Genomic DNA, 19,498 nt, shown 5'->3' on the forward strand with positions numbered 1-19,498 from the left:
GCATGGATCCGTGTAAAAATGAGACAAAAATGCTAGTTCCTAAGATTAAGATCTGGTTTCCCGTGTATTCTACAAAATTACAAACATTTGAGAAAGGGGGTCTACACGAAGGAATCTTACCTCAAACCCTAACTGGTCATGCCGCAGGCCTATCACTCCTTTAGTAAAATGTCTGCCTTGAGCCAGCCCTGTCCATTGTTTCTGTGCATCTAGGTTCTCACACCTTTGAGTTGCCCCCTTGCAGATTCCTCCCTTTAAAGCTTGCTCACATTATCTTGACTCTCCTGTAATCCATCCAGGCCTGGCTTTCTCCCTTCCTTCCATTCCCGCCTTAATTCCAAATGCACAAAAGCTGCAGACTGTGTCTGAGCAGCATTTTTCCGTCAAGATCTTGCTTCCAAGCATTTCCTCTATTTGATTCTGAAAAATTATTATAAAAATCCTCTGCAGGTCTGGCAGCTCGTACGTGGGCACTTTCATGAAAACAGCACTAGAGATATGGCAGAGGTCACACCAGGAACAGCAGTTTCTTTGATCCTTTAAGTGTTCCAAATTTTTAATTAGTTGCCAAGTTTTTCAAAGTTTACAAAGTTCACATTTTAAAATTTTAATTTTCAGCTTCTCTTGGAAAATGTTGGAGTCTCTGGAGGTGGTCCCTCTAGTTCTGCCTTTCCCAGAGAATCTGGGCTTCTAGTTCAGTCGGGTGGGCACAGATGAACCAGCTCGGTCTCAACCACACTCTGCCACACCCAGCCAGGATCTCACCCAGCCAAGCCCCCATTCATAAGCATTTGTGGCTCTGAAAAAACATTTGAGCAGCCACCCTACCAAGTTCAGACATGAAACGCTTATTATTTTAAAGACTAGGTTTGAATATCTATACATATAAAAAGTCAGCCACCATAACACCGAAACAACCAGAATGACCAGGTGCTATGACACCCACTGTGGCCAGCGAACCAGCCAGTCAGGGGATGGGGCCAGCCAGCCAACCTCCCACGGCCCCTCCCCCCGGCCAGCCTGCCCCTAATCACTCTCACACCCAGATCAAGGGCCAGGCCAGCAGGCCAAACACCCTTGCACCCCCACCCCTGATAGCAACCCCAACCCCAATCGGGGGCAGGGCCACCAGCCAATTGCCTGCAGCTTCCCCCAGGTGGCCCAACCCCAATCCACCCTATTGGGGCCAGGCCAACCAGACTCCACCATGCATGAATTCCACCATGCACTGGGCCTCTAGTAGTTTTATAAGTATTCGAAATTCACAGAAACCATTGCATGTTTGTACACAGATATGCAAATTCCTCCTCTACCCAGTGTGTCTTTACAGTTTTTAAGACACTTCCCATGAAGAAATAATTTCTGGACAGTCTGCTTAATTTATTGTGTTTGGGGTTTACTTAATCATTTGAATTTACCCTTAATAAGACTGACATCATCTTGTGCAGATGGGAATGTAATCTAGTACAACCACATGATCCAGCCATCCCACTTCTCAATATTCTTCTGAAGAAAATGAAATCAGACCTCCAAGATCCCTGCGTCACTGAGTTACCTGCACCCACATTCACTGCAGATTTTATTCACAGTAGCCCAACGTGTGGAAGCAACCGAAATGTCATTCAGTGGTGAGGGGATAAAAATTGTATGGTCCAGCCATACTATGAAATATGTTAGCCTTAAAAAAGGAAATGTGGCCATCTGTGACAACATGGATGACCTGGGGACATTCAGGGGTCCTCAAACTTTTTAAAGTGGGGGCCAGATCACGGTCCCTCAGAGAGCTGGAGGGCCGGACTATATGAACTACTAATTCCTACTGTAACACCTCAGCTGCGCTCACTGCCCAAAAAACCTGGCGGGCCGGATCAGACTCCTCTGCGGGCCGCATGTGGCCCTCGGGCCGTAGTTTGAAGACGCCTGGAAGTGAATTAAGCCAGACACAGAAGGACAAATACATGACTCTACTCACATGAGGATCTAAAACAGTCCAACTCACAGCAGCACAGTGGAATGCTGATGAGGACGTGGTATCGGTCTACAGTTTCAGTTGTACTAGTACATTCTAGAGACCTAGTGCAGCATGGCCTATGCTTACCAACACTGCATCACATACTTGAAGCTTGCTAAGAGGGTAGAACTTATGTCAAGTGTTTTTATCACAAATGAATAATAAGAGGGTGAGAGGAAACTTTTGGAGGTGATGGACACGATTGGTTTCCAGGTGTATACTTACCTCCAAATGCAAGTTGTATACAATTATGTACAGCTTTTTACATATCCAAAAAAAGAGAAAAAGACTGATGGAATTCAAACTTGTATTTGAAGTGTTAGCAAAGAAACAGACTGGTTCAAGGGAAAACGTCAACCAACTAAAAGTTAACCAAATACCGGCAGGTCATTACCAGGAATGGGCGCCCATGTGGGCTCAGCTCCCCCCTGGGCCGCATAGGCAAGGTTCCCAACGGGGGTCGGGGTGTGGGGGACGTGTGGATTTGCCTCCCACCAGGCCCGCATGGAGACACGGTGCCTACCGAGGGGTTGCGTGGAAGCGTCTGCCACCCGGGGGAAGGGTCCCGCGTGGACATGGCTAGCACCCGGGTCAGGGTCCGGTTCGGGCCCGGACCGGTCCGGGCCCGGCATGCACGCACGCCCGCCCCCCGCCGCCCGCCGCCCGCCGCCCGCCGCCGCCGCCCGCCGCCGCCGCCCGCCGCCAGTCGCGAGTCTTCCCGCAAGATGGAGGTCTACGCCGCCGCAGACGCCGCCTGACGCGGGCCGGTGACGCCCGTGACGCCCGCCGCGCGCCACCGCCCCTCCCCCGCTCCCCTCCCCCCGCCGTAACGTCCTGACGCTCCGCAGGGACCCCTGACTGGACGGCGGCGCGCGGCAGAGCCAGAGGCCTCGCCGCGGGGGGCGGGGGGCGCTTACCTGGGCCGCAGCCGGGCCTCCGCGGGCGCCGCCGGGCGGGCGGACGGCGGGGACGGCGGCGGGGGCAGTGGGGGAGGCCGCGGGCTCCGCTCCTTGTTGGGGATTCGGCGGCAGCGGCGGCAGCCCGGGAGCGCGCTTTCTAGTGACGCAGGCGGCGGGGCCGCGCACGTACGGACTAGGGCGGGCCGGGAGATTTATTTGGCGTTCAGCGGGGAGGCGGGCGAGGCCCAGAAATAAGGCCCGGTGGGGCCCGACGCGCGTGCGCGGTGGCCCTTGGCTGGACGGCTTGTCCCGTGGCCCCGCCCCCGGCCGCCGGCACACCTATTGGGCGCCCGCACACCTGCCGGGCGCCTACTAGCCTCCTGGGTGCGAGCCGAGAAAGGATTCGTAGGGAGTCTGGTTTAGGACCCAGGGACGCGTGCGTGAGCCACAAAACCAGGTGCGGGTACACTGTCATCGCAGGCGAAAGAAAGGTGCCGGCCCAGAGTCGCTGGGAGGGCCTGCTCCGGAACATCTGTCCCTCTCTTTGCGAACCCTGCCGTTGTCATGCTTAAGTAAGCTGTAAAAAGTGCCTTTACAGAGTTGTGATATGCCATAAAGTGTACTTGTGAGTGTTGACCCCCGGCAACAAGAGCTCATTTATATTTAATTAAAATTCAGCTTGGCCACTGTGACTCAGAGCGTCGTCCCATGCACCAGTAGGTCTCAGTTCAACTTCTTTTATATATATATATATATATATATATATATATATATATATATATATATATATATATATATATATTATTGATTTTGTACAGAGAGGAAGGGAGAGAGATAGAAAGCTAGAAACATCGATGAGAGTCATCGATCAGCTGCCTCTTGCACACCCCCTACTGGGGATATGCCCGCAACCAAGGTACATGCCCTTGACCAGAATCGAACCTGGGTCCCTTCAGTCCCCAAGCTGACGCTCTATCCATTGAGCCAAACCGGTCTCGGCTCTCAGTTCAATTTCTAATCCAGGCACAGACCCTGGTTGGAGGCTCCATTCCCAGCAGAGGGCGTGCAAGAGGCAGCCGATCAATTTTTCTCCCATTGATGTTTCTATCTCTCCCTCGCCCTTTCTCTAAAATTAATAACATTTTTATTTTATTTTTTGTTTAAAGTTTAATAACATTTAAAAATAATTATAGTGCAGTTCCCCAGTTATAGCTGAGCCATGAAAAACACACAGATGTTGGGTTAGGGATGCTCTGAGAATTTCATCCGTCCTCTCAGGGTCCGGAAGGTAAAGAGCTAGGCATCACTCGGATTTTGTGGTATTCCTTTGACTTGTGAGCAGGTGCAATTGGCCTTGCTGTGTGAAAGGTGCAGTGGGGGGCCCAGAGTGGTGATTAGTGGGATTCACCTGCCCTCCCCAGAGCCCAGGCAATTGTGAAGCTACCTGCCCTTGGTCTGAGGACTTCCAGTGTCCTGCACATTCCTTAGTGTCCCTGGCAACAGCTGTCAGGGTAGCTAGCACCCAGAGGGTGGCCAAGGCTAGCTGCTCACAGAACAGGCAGGCACACCTGAGCTGTTCAGTGTCATTGCTTTCCATGCTAGCAGCTTCTAAAAAACTGCCTCTGGGAGCGGGCAGGAAACTGATGTCTTGTTTAGGACCAAGTTGTAAACTGTGTTCATTCTTCAGCAGGAAGTCAACTGAAAGCCATTTTCCAGATGGGAGGTTTTCAAGTAAACTTCATTTCAGTGGGGTCATATTAGGAGAGTTGCACTTTCATGTTTTCAATAATGTAGAGTGTACTCAAGCCAATGATGGAAAAAGTCTTTTTATTTTTTATTTTTTTTAAATCAATCTTTATTGTTCATATTATTACAAAGGTTCCTCATTTCTTCCCCCCTCCACCAGGTTCCCACCCCATCTTCCGCCCCCTCCCCATCCCCCATTGTCCTCATCCATAGGTGCACAGTTCAGTCTCTTCCTCCCTCCCTTTCCCCAGTAGTAAATCCCTTTTCAGATAGTAATTCAGTTACTTAGCATTTTCTCATATCAATAATACCTCCACATGCCCAATGATACACTTCACACAAAAGACATTTCCAAATAGGTCAACCAGCCTCATCCAGGCCCCACCCAAGGTACTCACAGATCAACACCCCAGCCCTATACTAACTCAACACATCCAGATCTAAGCCTTCATCACTTGATTCAGCAGACCCTCAAGTTCCCGCAAAAGTTTCCAGCCATGTCTGAGAGGCAGCGGTGGGGCAGGGGCAGGCGAGGAGCGAGCTGTTCCGGGCCTGGCTGCTCCGGGCCTGGCCTCTGTTGCTCTGGTTCGTTCCACAACCAGCTGCTCCGGGTCTGGTCACTGCCGCTCCCGACCTAGTTGCTCTGGACCTGGCTGCTGCTGCTCCAGGCCTGGCCGCACCCAACCCGGCTGCTCTGGGCCTGGCCGCTCCCAGCCTGGCAGCTGCTGCTCCAGGCCTGGCTGCACCCGACCCGGCTGCTCTGGGCCCGGCTTCTCCGGGCCCGGCCACTCGGAGTCTGGGTGTTCCTGGACTGGCCACCCTGGGCTTGGCCGCCTCCGCCTCAGGCCTGGCTGCCACTGCCCCAGGTCTGGCTGCTCCAGTGCTGGCTATTGATGCTCTGGTTCTGGCTGCTGCTGCTCTGGGGCCTGGCTGTTGCTGCTCCGGGCCTGGCTGCCACTGCCTTGTGCCTGGCCACTCTAGGCCTGGCCGCCGCTGTTCCAACATTCTGTCTTTTTTTTTTTTTTTTTTTTTTTTTTTTTAAACGCATTTATGTTGCAATGTTGGCTGGTGAGTTGAGTTCTGACTTAGTCTTTGATTTTTCAAGATCTTCTTTGTATTCTTTCTTAAGTAATTTTACTATCTTTTGCTCTCACTTGATTTCTTCACATTGAGAACTTCTTTGGTTTCTTCCTCCTTGTCCTGGGAGCTCAGCAGGTTGGCCTGTGGCACCCCTTTGTTCTCCGTGGGTTCCTGCGCTGCTTCAGCCTGTTGCCGGGGTCAGCACCACCCAGGAAGCAGCCCCCAGCCTTGGCTCCGTTGGCTGCACTCAGCGGTCGAAGGCTCAGGGGCACCCCCCCCCCCGGGGGGCCCTGTCACCTGGCTCCTTGGTGGCGCCCGGCTGGCCGGCGTCCGGCAGGGGCTCCTGCTCCCTGTCGCGTTCCTCCAGTCTGGAGCCTTCTTTCTCCTTCCCGCTAGGGGAGTCTAGGATCAGAGTCAACAAACTGTCCTCTGCACGCAGTGTGCGTGACTCTGGGGGCTCCACTTTTCGCTGCTCCCCTGGGATTCCGCCTCACAGCCCCGTCTCCCCCTGCCTGAGCCTGGGTCCCCAGGGTCTGGCCTAGGACTGGGGTTCAGAGCAGTCGAAACTGGGGCCCAACACGGCCGGCTGGGGCTCCTGTTTCCTTCCCTCCAGGGCAATCCCGCATCAGAGTCAACATTCCTTCCCTTGCAAGCAATGTGCGAGACTCCGAGACTCCGGGGGGCTCGGCCTTTCGCCGCTCTCCCAGGACTCCACCTCACAGCCCCGTCTCCCTCTGCTTGAGCCTGGGTCCCCAGGGATTGGCCTAGAACTGGGGTTCAGAGCAGTCCGGACTGAGGCTCAGCGCCACCGGAGGCTTTGTTTCTTCCGGCTAGGGTAATCCAGCATCAGAGTCAACATTCAGTCCTCTGCGCGCAAAGTGCATGCGACTCCGGGGGCCCCGCCTTTCGCTGCTCCCCCGGGATTCCGCCTCACAGCCCCGTCTCCCCCGCTGGAGTCTGGGTCCCCAGGGTCTGGTTCATAACTGGGGCTCAGCGCTGCCGGTTTGGGGGTTTAGCCCAGGCTGGGGGTTTTATTTCCTTCCTGCTAGGGAACGCCAGGCAGCACCCAGCCCTCTCCTCCTCTCCGGCTGCGGCCTCTCTGCACGCGCATGCGTGTGAGCGCACAGCATGTCTCCGTACCTTAGGCTTTTTTTCAGCTTCTCTGATTTTCCTTCTGGTTTTCTCTTTCCTTCTTGTTGTAGAATTTTCAGTCAGTCGACTACCTGTAGCTCTGGGCAATGTCCACTCTACATTTTAGTTGTATTCCATTGAAATTGTTGTGTACTGCTGCAGTTAGATGTCTGCCCGAGCAGCCATCTTGGATCCTCTATATATGTTTCGAAAAAGTATTTTTAAAGGTTAGGCTATTGAGCCTATTATCTGAGCAGATGAGCAGTCTAGGTCCATTATTTATCTGAATTCCCCTCTTCATGTTCTGGACACAAATGCCAATAATATCAGCAAAGAAGGCCCAAAAAGGGCACTGGTGTCAGGGATCGAGCAAGCGTGGCACCAGGAGAGAGAGAGCTGCCAGCGGGATCATGCTTGTACCAGGCGCCTACTGCTGTCCGGTCAGGGTGAGCTATGGTCAGCAGCTAGAGTCTGAGCACTCGGACTCCCGGGTTCCATGTTTCCTCTGCAGCATGACCTCGGGCCTAACATCTGAACCTGACCTCACCTCTTCTGTCTGCACTGGGCTCTGCTTGGTTGGCAAGATGGATTAGTTCATACTGGGCTATGAGGTATTGGTTTCTCCGTGGGTGCACTCATGGGAGATGCCCATCCTAGGTCCCACGGGAGCGAGCTTTCTCTTGGGCTTTTTGCAGGGAGAGGAAAACTCTGTGTCATGCAGGTCACCGCCTTTGGACCCTTTAGACCCTCTCCTGAGAACACCTGGACCCTGGAGAGGCAGACCAAGAGGTCATCACGAGCTTCTCATTGTTCTTCTCAGGCTCCAGACCAGACAAGAAGCAGAACAAGGCAGGCCCAGCTCACCCAATCCTGTCCCCTCCCTCCGCTCTGGCCCCAGAGTCCCCACCCATGGGTAAAGATTGAGTCAAGGACGTGACAGACTAGATGGCTGATGTAAGGGCAAGGAAAGTTCAAGTTGGTTTTGACTTCACATTGAGCCAACTTTAAAGAAACTACCCTCATCCTTTGGTATTAAGGAATGAGCTATTAAAATACACATTCCTTTTCCGACAGCCATTGATCTCCATGAAGCCAGTTTTTTGTGTTTTTTTTTTTTTCATATACTTCAACCCTTGTTTTTAATTGTAAAGTGTTATGCTAACAGTAATGGGTATATCTTTTTTTTTTTTTTTTTTTTTTTGTACAGCAAAGGTGGGAATTTATTGAAGAACAAACAAGTACTGACTCCCACGTGGGGAGGAGAATAATCTCAGTACAGATTCCCACTGGGGAGGGGAAGAGTCCCTGGATAGATCAGTTTTAAGTGAGTTAATATTTTTTAAATTTCTGAGTTCTAATTCCTAATGTGACAACTGTTGATTCATATGCTTCACATAAACAAAGCTCTTTGGAGGTTCTCCCTGAATTTTTAAGATTGTAAAGAGTCCCTGAAACCTAAAAGTTGGAGAAGTTTTCTCAAAATAACAGGTGATTGTGCAGCCACTGAGGTGACACTTGTGGAGATGCAGGCAGAGTGCCGACATGCGCAGCTGCCACCTGGCCCCCACCCCCTTGCTCCCGGGCTCTGAAGGGGAAATGGGCTGAGTGTCATTTACACACTCATTTCTTAAAATTGTCATTGTCACCAGAACTGCTCCTAACTGTGGTGGTAACACAAGCTGATGCCGGAGTGGCAGCTCCTTCATGCACAGGCCGCAGCTCAAAGCCCATTCCCACCCCACAGACGCAGGACAGTGGGACACTGCAACCATTTCTTAAACACACAAGTTTGTTTTTTCTTTAATTGTTCATTTGATTTAGTTTTTAAGTTCACTTTCACTACAGGATGAGATGAGTGCATTTACACTAGACTTCCGCGCTGAGAGCTGCCACAGCTATGAGAAACTCAGCCCTCCGCTCCCTTTCCACCTCCCTCTGAGTCCCACCAAAGCTGCCGGTGTCATTGCTGGGCCCGCTCCTTGCTTATCCCTCCTGGAGGCTCTCAATGGGGACGAGGAGGAGGCATGTGTCCCCACCTCCCCTAAGCCTGGGGATCAGCTCCCACCCTGATCCCTGGCTGGGCCCCCATTCGTTTCTGCAGGAAGGAAGCTGGGCTCTGGGTCCTAAAAGGACTTGTAGTCCGTCCCCTCTCTCTCCACCCAGAGAATGATCAGCAGGGACCCTGTCATCAGCACCCACGGAGGGTGGGACTGCCTGGAGAAGGGGATGATGCTGCAAGGGGTCAAAAACCAGACGCCGTGTCCAGGCAGGTGGCAGTCCTCAAGGGCGGGGCTGAGGGCGGGGGCGGAACCCAGTCCAGGAGGTCTTTGCAGGAAAATACCAGAGCCAGGACTCCAGCCTGCAGGCTGGCCAGAGTGGCCAGCAGCCAGGAGTGCCAAGGTTGGACCAGGTGGGGCGGTGGCTTGGGAACCCTGGCCCCTGCCGTCTGCTAGGGGCTCCCGAGAAGCACCTGTGGTTACACTGGCTGGAGGCAAGCCTACAAGCGTGAGGGTGGAGCATCGTGGGCGGGCACCAGAAGGAGCCAGGACTGCGAAGGGCTCTAAGGACAGGTCTGGGGAGGAGGGGAGGAAGAGCAGGAGCAGGAGCAGGCTTTCCCCACAGGGCCTTGGCTCGGGGCTCTGGAAGGAGGGCACTTCTGGGAGGAGGGGTCAGCAGGGGTGTCATGCTGCCCACAACCCTGCACACCACCCAGCCTGCTCTTGGGTCCTTGGTAGAGAATGCCCACTCCCTGGAGACTCAGGCCAGGCCACCTTCCACAGGCCCCACTCCAGCCACAGGCAATGACCGGGCTCTCAGGCCAGCTGGCCTCCGAGGACCTCTGGGCAGCCACTCTAAGAGGCGCTGCAGCCTCCACCCATCAGTTTGCAAAGCTCACTGCGCCAGTCCCCAAGGCTGGCCGCACCGCCCACAGGTTCCTCTCAGTCACGCCTTCCTCCTCCTCCTCCTCCTCCTCCTCCTCCTCCTCCTCCTCCTCCTCCTCCTCCTCCTCCTCCTCCTCCTCCTCCTCCTCCTCCTCCTCCTCCTCTTTCTCCTCCTCCTCCTCCTCCACTTCCTCCTCCTCTTCCTCTTTCTCCTCCTCCTCCTCCCCCCAGGACCTCGGGCGGTGTTGCCTTCGCTCCGGGCGGCGCCCTGAGAAAGTTGCTCACAGGACAACCGGCATAAAGACTGCATGCTCCTGCCGCCACTGCTGGTCACCAGCACGCCCGCTCAGAGGACTGCCCAGAGGGGACCCAGCCACCACCCGGTCTGGTGCCTGAACTGAGGGACCTTGTGCCCCACCCCCACCCCGCCCGGGACTCCTCCAGGGAGAGCCGGGCGGCGCCGCCGCGGGACTGGACAGCTCAGAGTGCGAAAGAGAAGCCTGAAGCGGGGAGTGCGGGAGGGGAGGGGAGGAGCGGGAACAAAGTGTTGCATCTAGACAGAGTTGAACAAAACAAAAACAAAACCCGAACGTGTTCTTGTCGGCTCAGGATCCAGGTGCGGTGTCCGAAGCCGCTTAGCCCGACATCTCCTCTCGCTGCTCCTTGTTCCTGCGCACCTCGGCGGCGTGCAGCTCCTGCGGGGACGAGGCGGGTGGGCTGGGGTCCTGCTCCCGCATCCGCCCCCCTCCGCGGCGGCAGGGCCTCGCCCCAGCCTGGGCTGGCCCGGCACGCTCCTCCCTGGCTCACACCGGAGGCGCGGCTTCAGAGGCTTCTCCCTGGTTATCGACTGTGTCAGCAGGACCAGGCGACGGCCCCATGCGTGTGTCCTCCCCCCCCCCCCCAAAGGCCGCGCCCCGCGCCCCGCTGGGCACGCGCCCCGCCGCCGCCGCGCACCTTCTCGCGCAGCCGCTCGCGCAGCGCCGCCAGGTGCGCCTCGCGGATCTCCTTGCTGAGCTCCATCTTGTAGTTGAGCCGCTCCTCGGCCAGGCGGCTGAAGTTGTTGTTCTCCTCCAGCGCCTTGTGCAGCACCTCGCGCTCGTGCTCGCGCCGCTCCGCCAGCTGCTTCAGCACCTGCGCCTCCTGCGTCTGGGCGGGGCGGGAGGGCGTGGAGCGCGGCCCCGGCTCCGCCCCTGCCCCCCCCGCGCCCCCTCTGGTTCCCCCCCGCGCCCCCATCTGGTCCCCCACTGCCTTCTGACCCGCCCAGGCCCGTCACCCTGCCTGCTGCCCAAGACACACGTCTTCACGGAGCTCACGCCTACACTGTCCTGAGGGGGGTTGGGGGAGGGGGGGCCTTCTTCCTGGTTTGCCTGCCTTCCTAGGACCTGAGCGCTAAAAGCACCTCATCTTTCTGTTCCTGTCCCCTCCCTGCTGCAGAGCTGCCCCTTCCCTGCTAGGCCGAGGGCGCCTAGGCAAGGCAGCCTCCGTTGCTCTCGGCGGTGCGCTGGGAGAATGCTGAGGAGCAAAGAGAATCTAAACTTGTGGGCTATCACTGAGCCTTCCTGTCTCTTCTTCAAACTCTGCCCGCTGAGCAGAGTAGCAGTTTGGTACAGGCCAGGTGCTGAGCTTCCTGAGGTGCTAGGAGTGGTGGCCGGCTCCCCAGGGGTGCTGGGGGAGGCTGAGAGAGAGAGGAGCCTGGGGCTGCTGGTGGCAGTGTTGGGCCCTGCTGGGGGACAGCTGCCTGTGGCACCCAGTGAGAGCCTGAGGCTCCCAGGAGCAGAGCCCTCAGCCTCCGCAGAAGGCCAGGCGCTCTGGATTATCTCTGGGAAGCCAGGGGCCCAGGTGTCATGGGACCTGCTGTGAAGGAGGTGGGGCCGTTGCCCCTGTCCTGTGAGCTTAGATACCAGGACACACTCCTGAGAGCAATTCTGCTTCAGCGTGTTTCTGGCTGGAGGCCAGAGAGGCTGGTGTGAGGTAAAGGGGCAGGGCAGGGCCTGGGCCCACTTCTCCTGAAGGCCCTTGAACCCCCAACAGGTTTATTTGTGCAGCCCCCAACACATGAAGGCCCTTCCTTCTCATTCCCTTGTCCAGGAGAAGGATGCCACTCCAGCCTCATGTCCCAGGGCCCCCATCAGACCCTCCTGGCCATGGCCAAGGCCCCAGAACAGTGTCTGGTTCCTGTCTCCCTCCAGCTGACTGCTGCTGGGAATCCTTCCTCCCCCATCCCATTCTGACCTCTCAGGAAGAGGTCCAGGAAACCACGGGACTCTCCACCACAGGCCAACCACCAAGCATCGGTTTGGAGCACCCTGCATCTTGGGGACCATGTCCAAGGCCAGCAAGACCTCCTGGCTACCTTCATTAGACCAGACGTGGGATCCTTACCTTCCTCCGCTCCTCAGCTGCCTCCAGCCGCTTCTGCAGCTCCTCCAGGGAGGTGTCCTTCCTCTTGGGGGGGGAGGAGAGCACAGGGCTCTCCGGTGACAAGTCAGAAGGGGACTTGAGGATGACCTCAAAGCTCTGGCCAGAGGCCCTCTTGTCCAGCTGCTTCACCTCCATGTCTGCAGAGCAAGATCAGACTTCAGGAAGGTCAGCCAAGTGGGGGTGGGTGGAGGGGCCAGTTCCCAGCACATATCCAATTTGAGGCCTGAGCCAGAGGGTGTGGCTGCTCATGGAGGGCCTGCAGGCCTGAGTCCCTAACCAGTCACTCTCTCCAAAAGCCCCTCTTCAGAAGCCAGCCAAGACAGGGGTCAAAAGGCCACAGGATGGGGAGTGGGCACACTCACCCCCATACTGGTAGATGGTGTTGGGGTGTGGTTGTGAGTAGAAGCAGGAGCAGATGAGCGACAGCACAGACAGCTCCTTCATCTTCTCTTTGTAGGCTGTGGGTGAAAGTCCAGGTGAGCAGCCCCACCCTCACCTGCTCCCTTTCTCCCCCCCCACACACACACACGACTCCTCCCTCTGGTGCATCTTTCTGGGAGCCTGTCATCTGGCTCTTGCTCTCTGTCATCTGGCTCTTACATTTCTGACTCTCTACATTTCTACTCTCCCTCCCCACCTGGGGTCTTTCCTTGGACATGCCTCCCTGTGGGTCACCTGCATTGTTCTCTCTGATCCTGTCTCTCAGCCCTGGTCTGTTAGTCTCCCTCTGCACTGCTGTGTCTGTCTTTTGTTCTTTCTTTGGATCACTCCCTCACTGTCTATGTTTCTGTTCATCCCTCTGTCTTTCTGGATCTCTTTATGTCATTATCTCCTTATATTCCTGTGTCTCTGGTTCTTTGTCACTGTTATATTTTCCCAACTCTCACTCCTTCTACCCACCCCCCATACCACTTTCTCCTCTCAGAACTTGCCCCCGGGGTAGACAACATTAACCACTCAGGACGGGGCTGGCACTGAGTGGAGCTTGTACACTTGAGTGAAGCCCACAGACACCCTTACCTCTGCCCCCTCTCCCCCACTTACCTGACAGTGTTGTGGTCACTCCATTAAACCCGGGCTCACCAGATGCACTGGTTGCCCATCTAGGGCCAAACGGAAGGGAGCTGTCCGTTCAGCACCACAGCCCACCCTTTAGCTTTGCAGAGCTAATGTCACAGCAAGAGTTATTACCTCCCAGACAGAAAGAGTTGAGCCTGAGCCCTGTTGGGAAGGGAAATGCCGACTCTTGGAATGGAAATAACTGAGCTATTTGTGGTGTATCCATGCCAAGCCAGGCCTCAAGCCCAATACTGTCACCCCACTCAACTAAGATGATGCTAGGCCCAGGTCACTCCAGTGACTTTCCCAAACCTCCTCACACACAATTCCAGGTGGCCTGTGTTCCTTTCACCACTCCAGCAGGTCCTGAAGGCTAGGAGGCTCAGAGGCCCACGTGACACCAGAGACATACTCCAGGGAGAAGGAGTCTGGCTTCCATGAAGGAAAACGAATGCATAGTCCCCTATGGACTCTTCCAAGGGGCACACAAAAATGTGGACAAGAAACTTTCTGATCAAATTTCACAAGACACCTGGCCTGTGTGGCTCAGTGGTTGAGCATCAACCTATGAACCAAGAGGACACGGTTCAATTCTTGATCAGGGCACACGCAGGCTTGATCCCCAGCATAGGATGTGCAGGAGGCAAAAATTAAGAATTCTCTCTCATCATTGACATTTCTATCTCTCTCTCTCTTCTCTCTGAAATAAATTTAGAATATTTTTTAAGAATTTCACACAAGATGTTTTGAAACTGAGTTAATAGGAAAGTGAGAAGAGTGTTGGTGTAGAAAAGGGCACAGGACAGAAACAATCAGGCCCTGGTCTGAGGGAATAGCTCCTGGGAGCAGGTCCTCCCACAGCCAGCAAAGGGAATGATGTTATTTGATTAAAATACCCTGTGGCCTAGACTCTTCTGGAGAGAGCCCCAGAGGCTTTGAAGGGGCCACAAAGAACTCTTGGACCTCAGCATGGAAAGCCCTGGAGGCTGGAGGGTTGGGGCAAAAACACACCTTACTCATTGGTTCCGGGAGAGCAGTGGGGGGCTCACAGGGGATTTTGTCTGACTTTCTTTTAAAAAAAATCTATTTTATTGTTTTTTTACAGAAGGGAGAGGGATAGAGAGTTAGAAGCATCGATGAGAGAGAAACATCCATCAGCTGCCTTCTGCACGCTCCCCACTGAGGATGTGCCCGAAACCAAGGTACATGCCCTTGACAGGAATCAAACCTGGGGCCCCTCAGGATGCAGGCTGATGCTCTGTCCACTGAGCCAAACCAGTCAGGGCTGGTCTGACTCTCTATTCATATATTACTGGTGTTGTTAAAAGTTCATTTCAAAGAGGAGGCAGAGGGATACATCACAGTGCATGTGACCAGGCAGAGCTGGCTCACCAGGAGCAGCAGTCCAGGAGAAGCCGGGGAGTAGCTAGCCCCGTGCTCAGAAGGGAAGATGGGGTGGGTCTCTAGAGGCGCCTGGATCAGGAGGCACCCTGGGTTCTGGGAGAGAACAGGAAGGAGTGGACTCTGTCTAGCTCTGCCAGCACCTGCCACTGGGCAGCAGATACAGTCCCCCATCCTGACCTTTCAGAACCTGTAAGCGGGATTATGTTACAGGCCAGGAACCTGGGGCCGCACAGCTGCTCTGGCTTCTCTCTGCCTTGAGCCTGCAATTTTTCCAGGAAATGGAGTGCAAAGTCATTTAAGAGGAGGAACAAGTTTATGGACAAATGCCAGGGGGTGCTTCCTTCCGGGTCACTGTCACTTCAGCATGGGGGAAAGCTGGCAGCAATTCAGGGAGCAGGATGGGGAACATGGGCAGGCATGCGGGCTGTGCTGTCAAGAGAGAGAGGAGAGGGATGGGGGCTGGAGACAGGTCAGAGCTCTCATAGGTCACAGCTGTGCCCAGGGGTAAGCGTCCACCTGGGAAGTGAGGGGCTGTGTCCTACAGCTTCCAACAGAGAGAGAGCTCAGTGTCTGATGGTCATGGAGATTCCCCAGGTTGGTTTATCCCAGTCCTTCCCAGAAGACTTATCCTCGTGAAGCCAAATGAGAAGGGACTTGAGAGTGAGCCTTGCTCTGTGGTCTGGCTGCATGACCGAGGGGGATGGTCAGCAGGTGGGGAATTGGAGAACGAGGCCAGCTCAGCCACATGCAAGACAGGAGGTTACACCTGTATTTTCAGAGCTGGAGGGGCTTAAAGGTCACGTCTCATTGCAGAGAGAAGAGACAGAGACCCAGACCATCCAGGCCACCCCTCCACAGACATACTCAGCTCAGAAGCCCCTCAAGGTCGAGAGGCACCAGGCCTTGTCTCCCCTTCTCAGGCACCCTTCTCTTCCCTCCACATCCCTGACTTCAGGAAGTCATACAACAAATCTCTGCCATGACCTGATTGATTTCTTTCTACCCCCTACCCCCCAAGGGAAGAACAGCTTTATAAAATTCCAATCTGTGTACTTAACTCACAGAGCAGAGTCCTTAGCAGGTAGTTCAGTTACTCCTGACTTAGTTGGCTAATTATTCCTTTGAGTTACATAATGCCAGCAGAATGGCCAGTTTTGACCTTCCACTTCCTTGCATTTAAGACTAACTCTGAAATAGGGATAAAAAGGAATGTTCCTTGTCTTCCATCACCATTGAAACAATTAGTTCAACTTAGTGAAAACATTTGAGAAACAGATCTTTGCACAATAACCCAGCACCCTCCAGGGTTTTAAAAGTGAAGAATGTTACTTGTGCAAGTCAGAATCTGATACCAATTAAGTGATGACAGCTTTGCCAATAAACAAGAAAACGCTCTTCCATGGCCAGGAACCTGATTGACTTCATCTCCTCCTTCCTCTTCATATCAAATGTTAAATATACAAAAATGTATATTGGGCTTTGATGGCTAGATCCCAGATGAGCAAGAGTTAGAAGGCAGCAGATCAGCATATAGTCACATGGTACAACAAAACCAGTGCAATGGAGGGGGCAAATCCACCTATTTCTCCCAAGTGACCCTCAAGATCAGCCATCCAGGCAGACACCTTTGTCAGTCTCATTCACACAGAGGAAAAAGGAGGCTCAGAGAGGGCAAGTGACCCACCCAAAGTCACACAGCATGCCAGGATCAGAGCCTGGTCACAAGCCCAGGCCTCTGATGGCACTTTCCTGCTGGGAGCTTCATGGGAGATCTGGGAGGTCAGGTGGCCCACAGATGCCCACTCACCCCTAGAAGGGCTCTGGGGCTGATGCTAACTGCCCTCCAACAGGTGGAACTTTTGCCACCAAGCTGCCCCTCTCTAACCATCAGAGTTGTCTCCAACAGTGCCAGGAGCCCAATATGGGGGACCCTGTTGGTGCAATCACCTTTCTCTGGGCAGGAAATGGGCAATGTCGCCACCAGTCATACTACTTGACATGGAGGGCATTCTCCTCTTGCCAGGCAGCAGACAAGCACCTGTCCTGAAATTTCTCATTCGACCCTCAGAACAAGCCTAGGGGGGTGACATTATCACCACTGGATGGGAGCAGAGGCCCAAGGGAGCTCAGTAGAAGGCGGGGCCTCAGGCCTGATGGGGTTGCATCAGGCGCACAGAGAGCAGGCTTCTGCGCCAGCGGTGAGAGCTGCTCCCCTCCCCCATCAGCCTTGTGGCAGCTGCGAGGCACTGCAGGTGACACTCCGCCCTGGTCACGAAGACCAGACAGAGCACCAGTGGTCAGCGATGTCTCTCAGAGAAGCCACAGCTAGATTTTGGCCACATTTACGGCGGCCTCGTGCAGCCCCCTCTAGGCCAGGCTGCCATGCTCTCCGGTGCTGAAGGCTGGAGGCCCTGGGATGAGCACAGCTTTGCACACCTGTAGCCACACTCTATCGAGGGTGGCAGCCAGGGGCCAGAAAAATTTGGGACCAAGTAAGGGTTAGTGGTGCCCCAGCATCTGGAAAGAGAAAGGGCTGTGGACAGGGGGCTCTGGGGTCAGAGGTGCCTGTGCACAGCTGACAGCCATGGAAGGTGGTTTTTCAGTCTGTACCTGTTGGGTGGATGGGGCCGGGAGTCCTATTGAGCAGCATGTTCACCACTAAGGAGGGTGAACGAGAGATAACGCTGAGACTGCTCCCCACAGGAGGCTGCCCATTGTCCTCCCCCACGCCCCGCCCCGCGGGCTCAGGGAGGAGCAAGGACCAGGCGCTCAGGGCAGCACGCTGGCCACCCAGCCGGCTGGAGGAGGGACCCTTTCTGCCCAAAGCTGGTCCGTCTCTGTGAGAGTCAGCGAGAGGCAGGTGTGGAGGAAGCTAGAGGGACCCGACCCCAGAGGCGTGGGGGTGTGCTCAGGGACACACACTCTCCCGCGGGTTACCTGGGGCTGAGGTCGCGGGCCCGGCGGGCGGAGCTCTGGAGAGGACCGGCAGGGGAGCGGAGCGGGGACCCCCGGCGGCCCGGGGGGGAGGGAAGGGTGGAGGGAGTGCGGGTCCCGGTGAGAGTGGGAAACGGGGCCGCCCGTCGCAGAGTGCAAAGAGGAAGCTGGTCCTGGGGCAGCGGGTCGGAGCAGACCGCCTGGAAGAGCGAGCCCCGCTTCCTCACTCTTGGGGCCCTGGACGCTCCCACCCGCCGGGCCGCCCTCCGCCCGAGCTCCGCTCTGGAGGCGGGCGCCCCTCCCCCGCCGCGCCCAGGGCGGTGGCTCCCTCCCCCGCGGCACGTGCGCAGAGGCTGGACCCACTAGGCAGCAGCGAGGGGAGGGGGCGATGCGAGGTCCGAGTGCCGCCCCTCTGGGTTCCAGGGCCCCCCTCCAGCCCTCTCTCACCCCTCCCCCTCGGAGCTCCCCGTTGGCGCCGGAAGAGCTGGGCCTCCGCGTCCCGGACCCGGCCTTTTACAAAGGTTCCCCCTCCCACCCCCTTCAGCGAAGGCGCAGGTCACCAGGGCCTGGGGCGCCGGGTCCCTCGGGGGCCTTGTCCGCGCCCACAAACGCGCCCACTAGGGGCACGGGCTCGCGCCCACCTCCCGGGCAGCCGGATCGGCCGCGCCAGGCAGGACCCTGACTCCCTCGCCCAGGACGGTCCTCCGGCCACACCCGCCACACCCGCGTAGCAATCCCTTGGGGCACGGGGTCGCCTCAACCCGGGACCCTGAATCCCGATTCCTGCGGATTCGGCCGGGCCGCGCCCTGCGTCCTTGTGGTGCGTGGGTCCGAGATGAGAAAACAGAGTCCACCACTGGCCTCAGCAACAGGAAGCGAGACAATGGCCTCTGCTGAGACCGCCGCAGTCCCCGCAAGCCCCGGGCAAGCCGCCTACCGGACATGGTGCTGGCCATGGTGCTGGCGGCGGCGCTGCGGAGACGGGAGGCGCGGGCGGCTGGAGCTGCAGCGGGCGAATGCTGCAGAGCGGAGGGGAGGGAGGAGGGAGGGAGGCGGCGCGGCGAGGGGGGAGGAGAAGAAGAAAAGAAGGGGGGGAGAGAGAGAGAGAGAGAGAGAGAGAGAGAGAGAGAGAGAGAGAGAGAGAGAGAGAGAGAGAACTGGAGCCTGGCTGCGGCAGGGGCTGCAGGCTCAGAGAAAGAGGGGTGAGTGGAGGAGGGAGGGAGGGAGGGAGGGAGGAGCCAGTCTGAGGTGCGGGCAGAGTGCTGCAAACAGAGGCCCATCCTCCAAGGCTCGCCTGGCCGCAGGGACACACTGGTCCCAGTTGGCTTTGTGCAGGCTTGGGGGGGGGATGGAGAAGACAGCCCTCATTCCTCAGGGCAAGCCCAGCAGGAGGGGACCGCTCTATGTGAGGGTGGGGTCAGAGAGCTCTTCATGGAGGCTGCTGGCACCTTTTGTGTGCCCAGGCTTGTGCTGAGGGGAAAGCGTGCCATGGACGTGGGTGGAGGCTGAGAGAGGCATCCCAGAGGTTGGCAGGGTCTGAGGCAGAGAAGAGGGTAAGTGGGGGCGGTAACCAAGGGCCTGAGACAAGAGCTTCAAAGCAAGATACGCAGGACTCTGACGGCCACTGCTGTGTGGCAAGGTGAGTTTCTGAACCCTCCGGTCAGAGTCTCAGGGGTAGGAAGAGGCAATGACTCCAGTTCCCAGGTGGTGGAGGACAATGTGCACAGTTGGTGAGTGGATGGTTGATCCCCCTTCCCCCAGGCTAGGGGCTTTAGTTGATTCCCACAAGGGAGGTCCTTGCAGAGATGGTGGGCCCTTTTCTGCAATGACCACCTCACCTCACTTTGGGACTAGAAAGTCAGATGAACTGTTATTCCCATTTCAGGGACAGAGTCACTGAGGCTGAGAGTAGTGCTTACTCCACAAGCAAT

The 19,498-nt window shown here is 56.1% G+C and overlaps 2 protein-coding genes, 1 long non-coding RNA gene and 1 other non-coding gene across 6 annotated transcripts in view; 1 reads left to right on the plus strand and 3 right to left on the minus strand.

Annotated features, from left to right (window-relative positions):
• The window catches only part of GMEB2 (glucocorticoid modulatory element binding protein 2), a 22,634-nt gene extending 19,386 nt beyond the window's left edge, over positions 1–3,248 (minus strand). Inside the window, exon 1 of one of the 3 annotated variants that reach the window (XM_045577301.1) lies at positions 2,929–3,248. The gene's annotated coding sequence lies outside the window, so the exon portion shown is untranslated. The remainder of the gene's footprint in view (positions 1–2,928) is intronic. The other 2 variants (XM_045577302.1, XM_036425905.2) reach the window with 2 other exon arrangements.
• LOC123651824 overlaps positions 1–10,249 on the plus strand; it is a 21,505-nt gene extending 11,256 nt beyond the window's left edge. Inside the window, exon 4 of the long non-coding RNA XR_006740786.1 lies at positions 10,023–10,249. This is a non-coding gene — a long non-coding RNA (uncharacterized LOC123651824). The remainder of the gene's footprint in view (positions 1–10,022) is intronic.
• A 63-nt stretch (positions 10,250–10,312) lies between these two features.
• Positions 10,313–18,656, minus strand: STMN3 (stathmin 3). Its single transcript, XM_036425924.2, has 5 exons — positions 18,505–18,656; positions 12,533–12,628; positions 12,132–12,307; positions 10,704–10,895; positions 10,313–10,444 (listed from the first exon to the last, which is right to left on the minus strand). Exons 1-5 carry the CDS (start codon positions 18,521–18,523, stop codon positions 10,385–10,387), a joined length of 543 nt encoding a protein of 180 aa, XP_036281817.1. The 5' UTR covers positions 18,524–18,656; the 3' UTR covers positions 10,313–10,384.
• Positions 15,954–16,100, minus strand: LOC118712339. The gene has a single exon (XR_004986013.1). It is a non-coding gene; the product is annotated as a small nucleolar RNA SNORA24 (small nucleolar RNA).
• Positions 18,657–19,498: the final 842 nt, after the last annotated feature.

The sequence above is a fragment of the Pipistrellus kuhlii genome, unplaced genomic scaffold (assembly GCF_014108245.1).
Source record: "Pipistrellus kuhlii isolate mPipKuh1 unplaced genomic scaffold, mPipKuh1.p scaffold_m20_p_87, whole genome shotgun sequence".
Lineage (NCBI taxonomy): Eukaryota > Metazoa > Chordata > Mammalia > Chiroptera > Vespertilionidae > Pipistrellus > Pipistrellus kuhlii.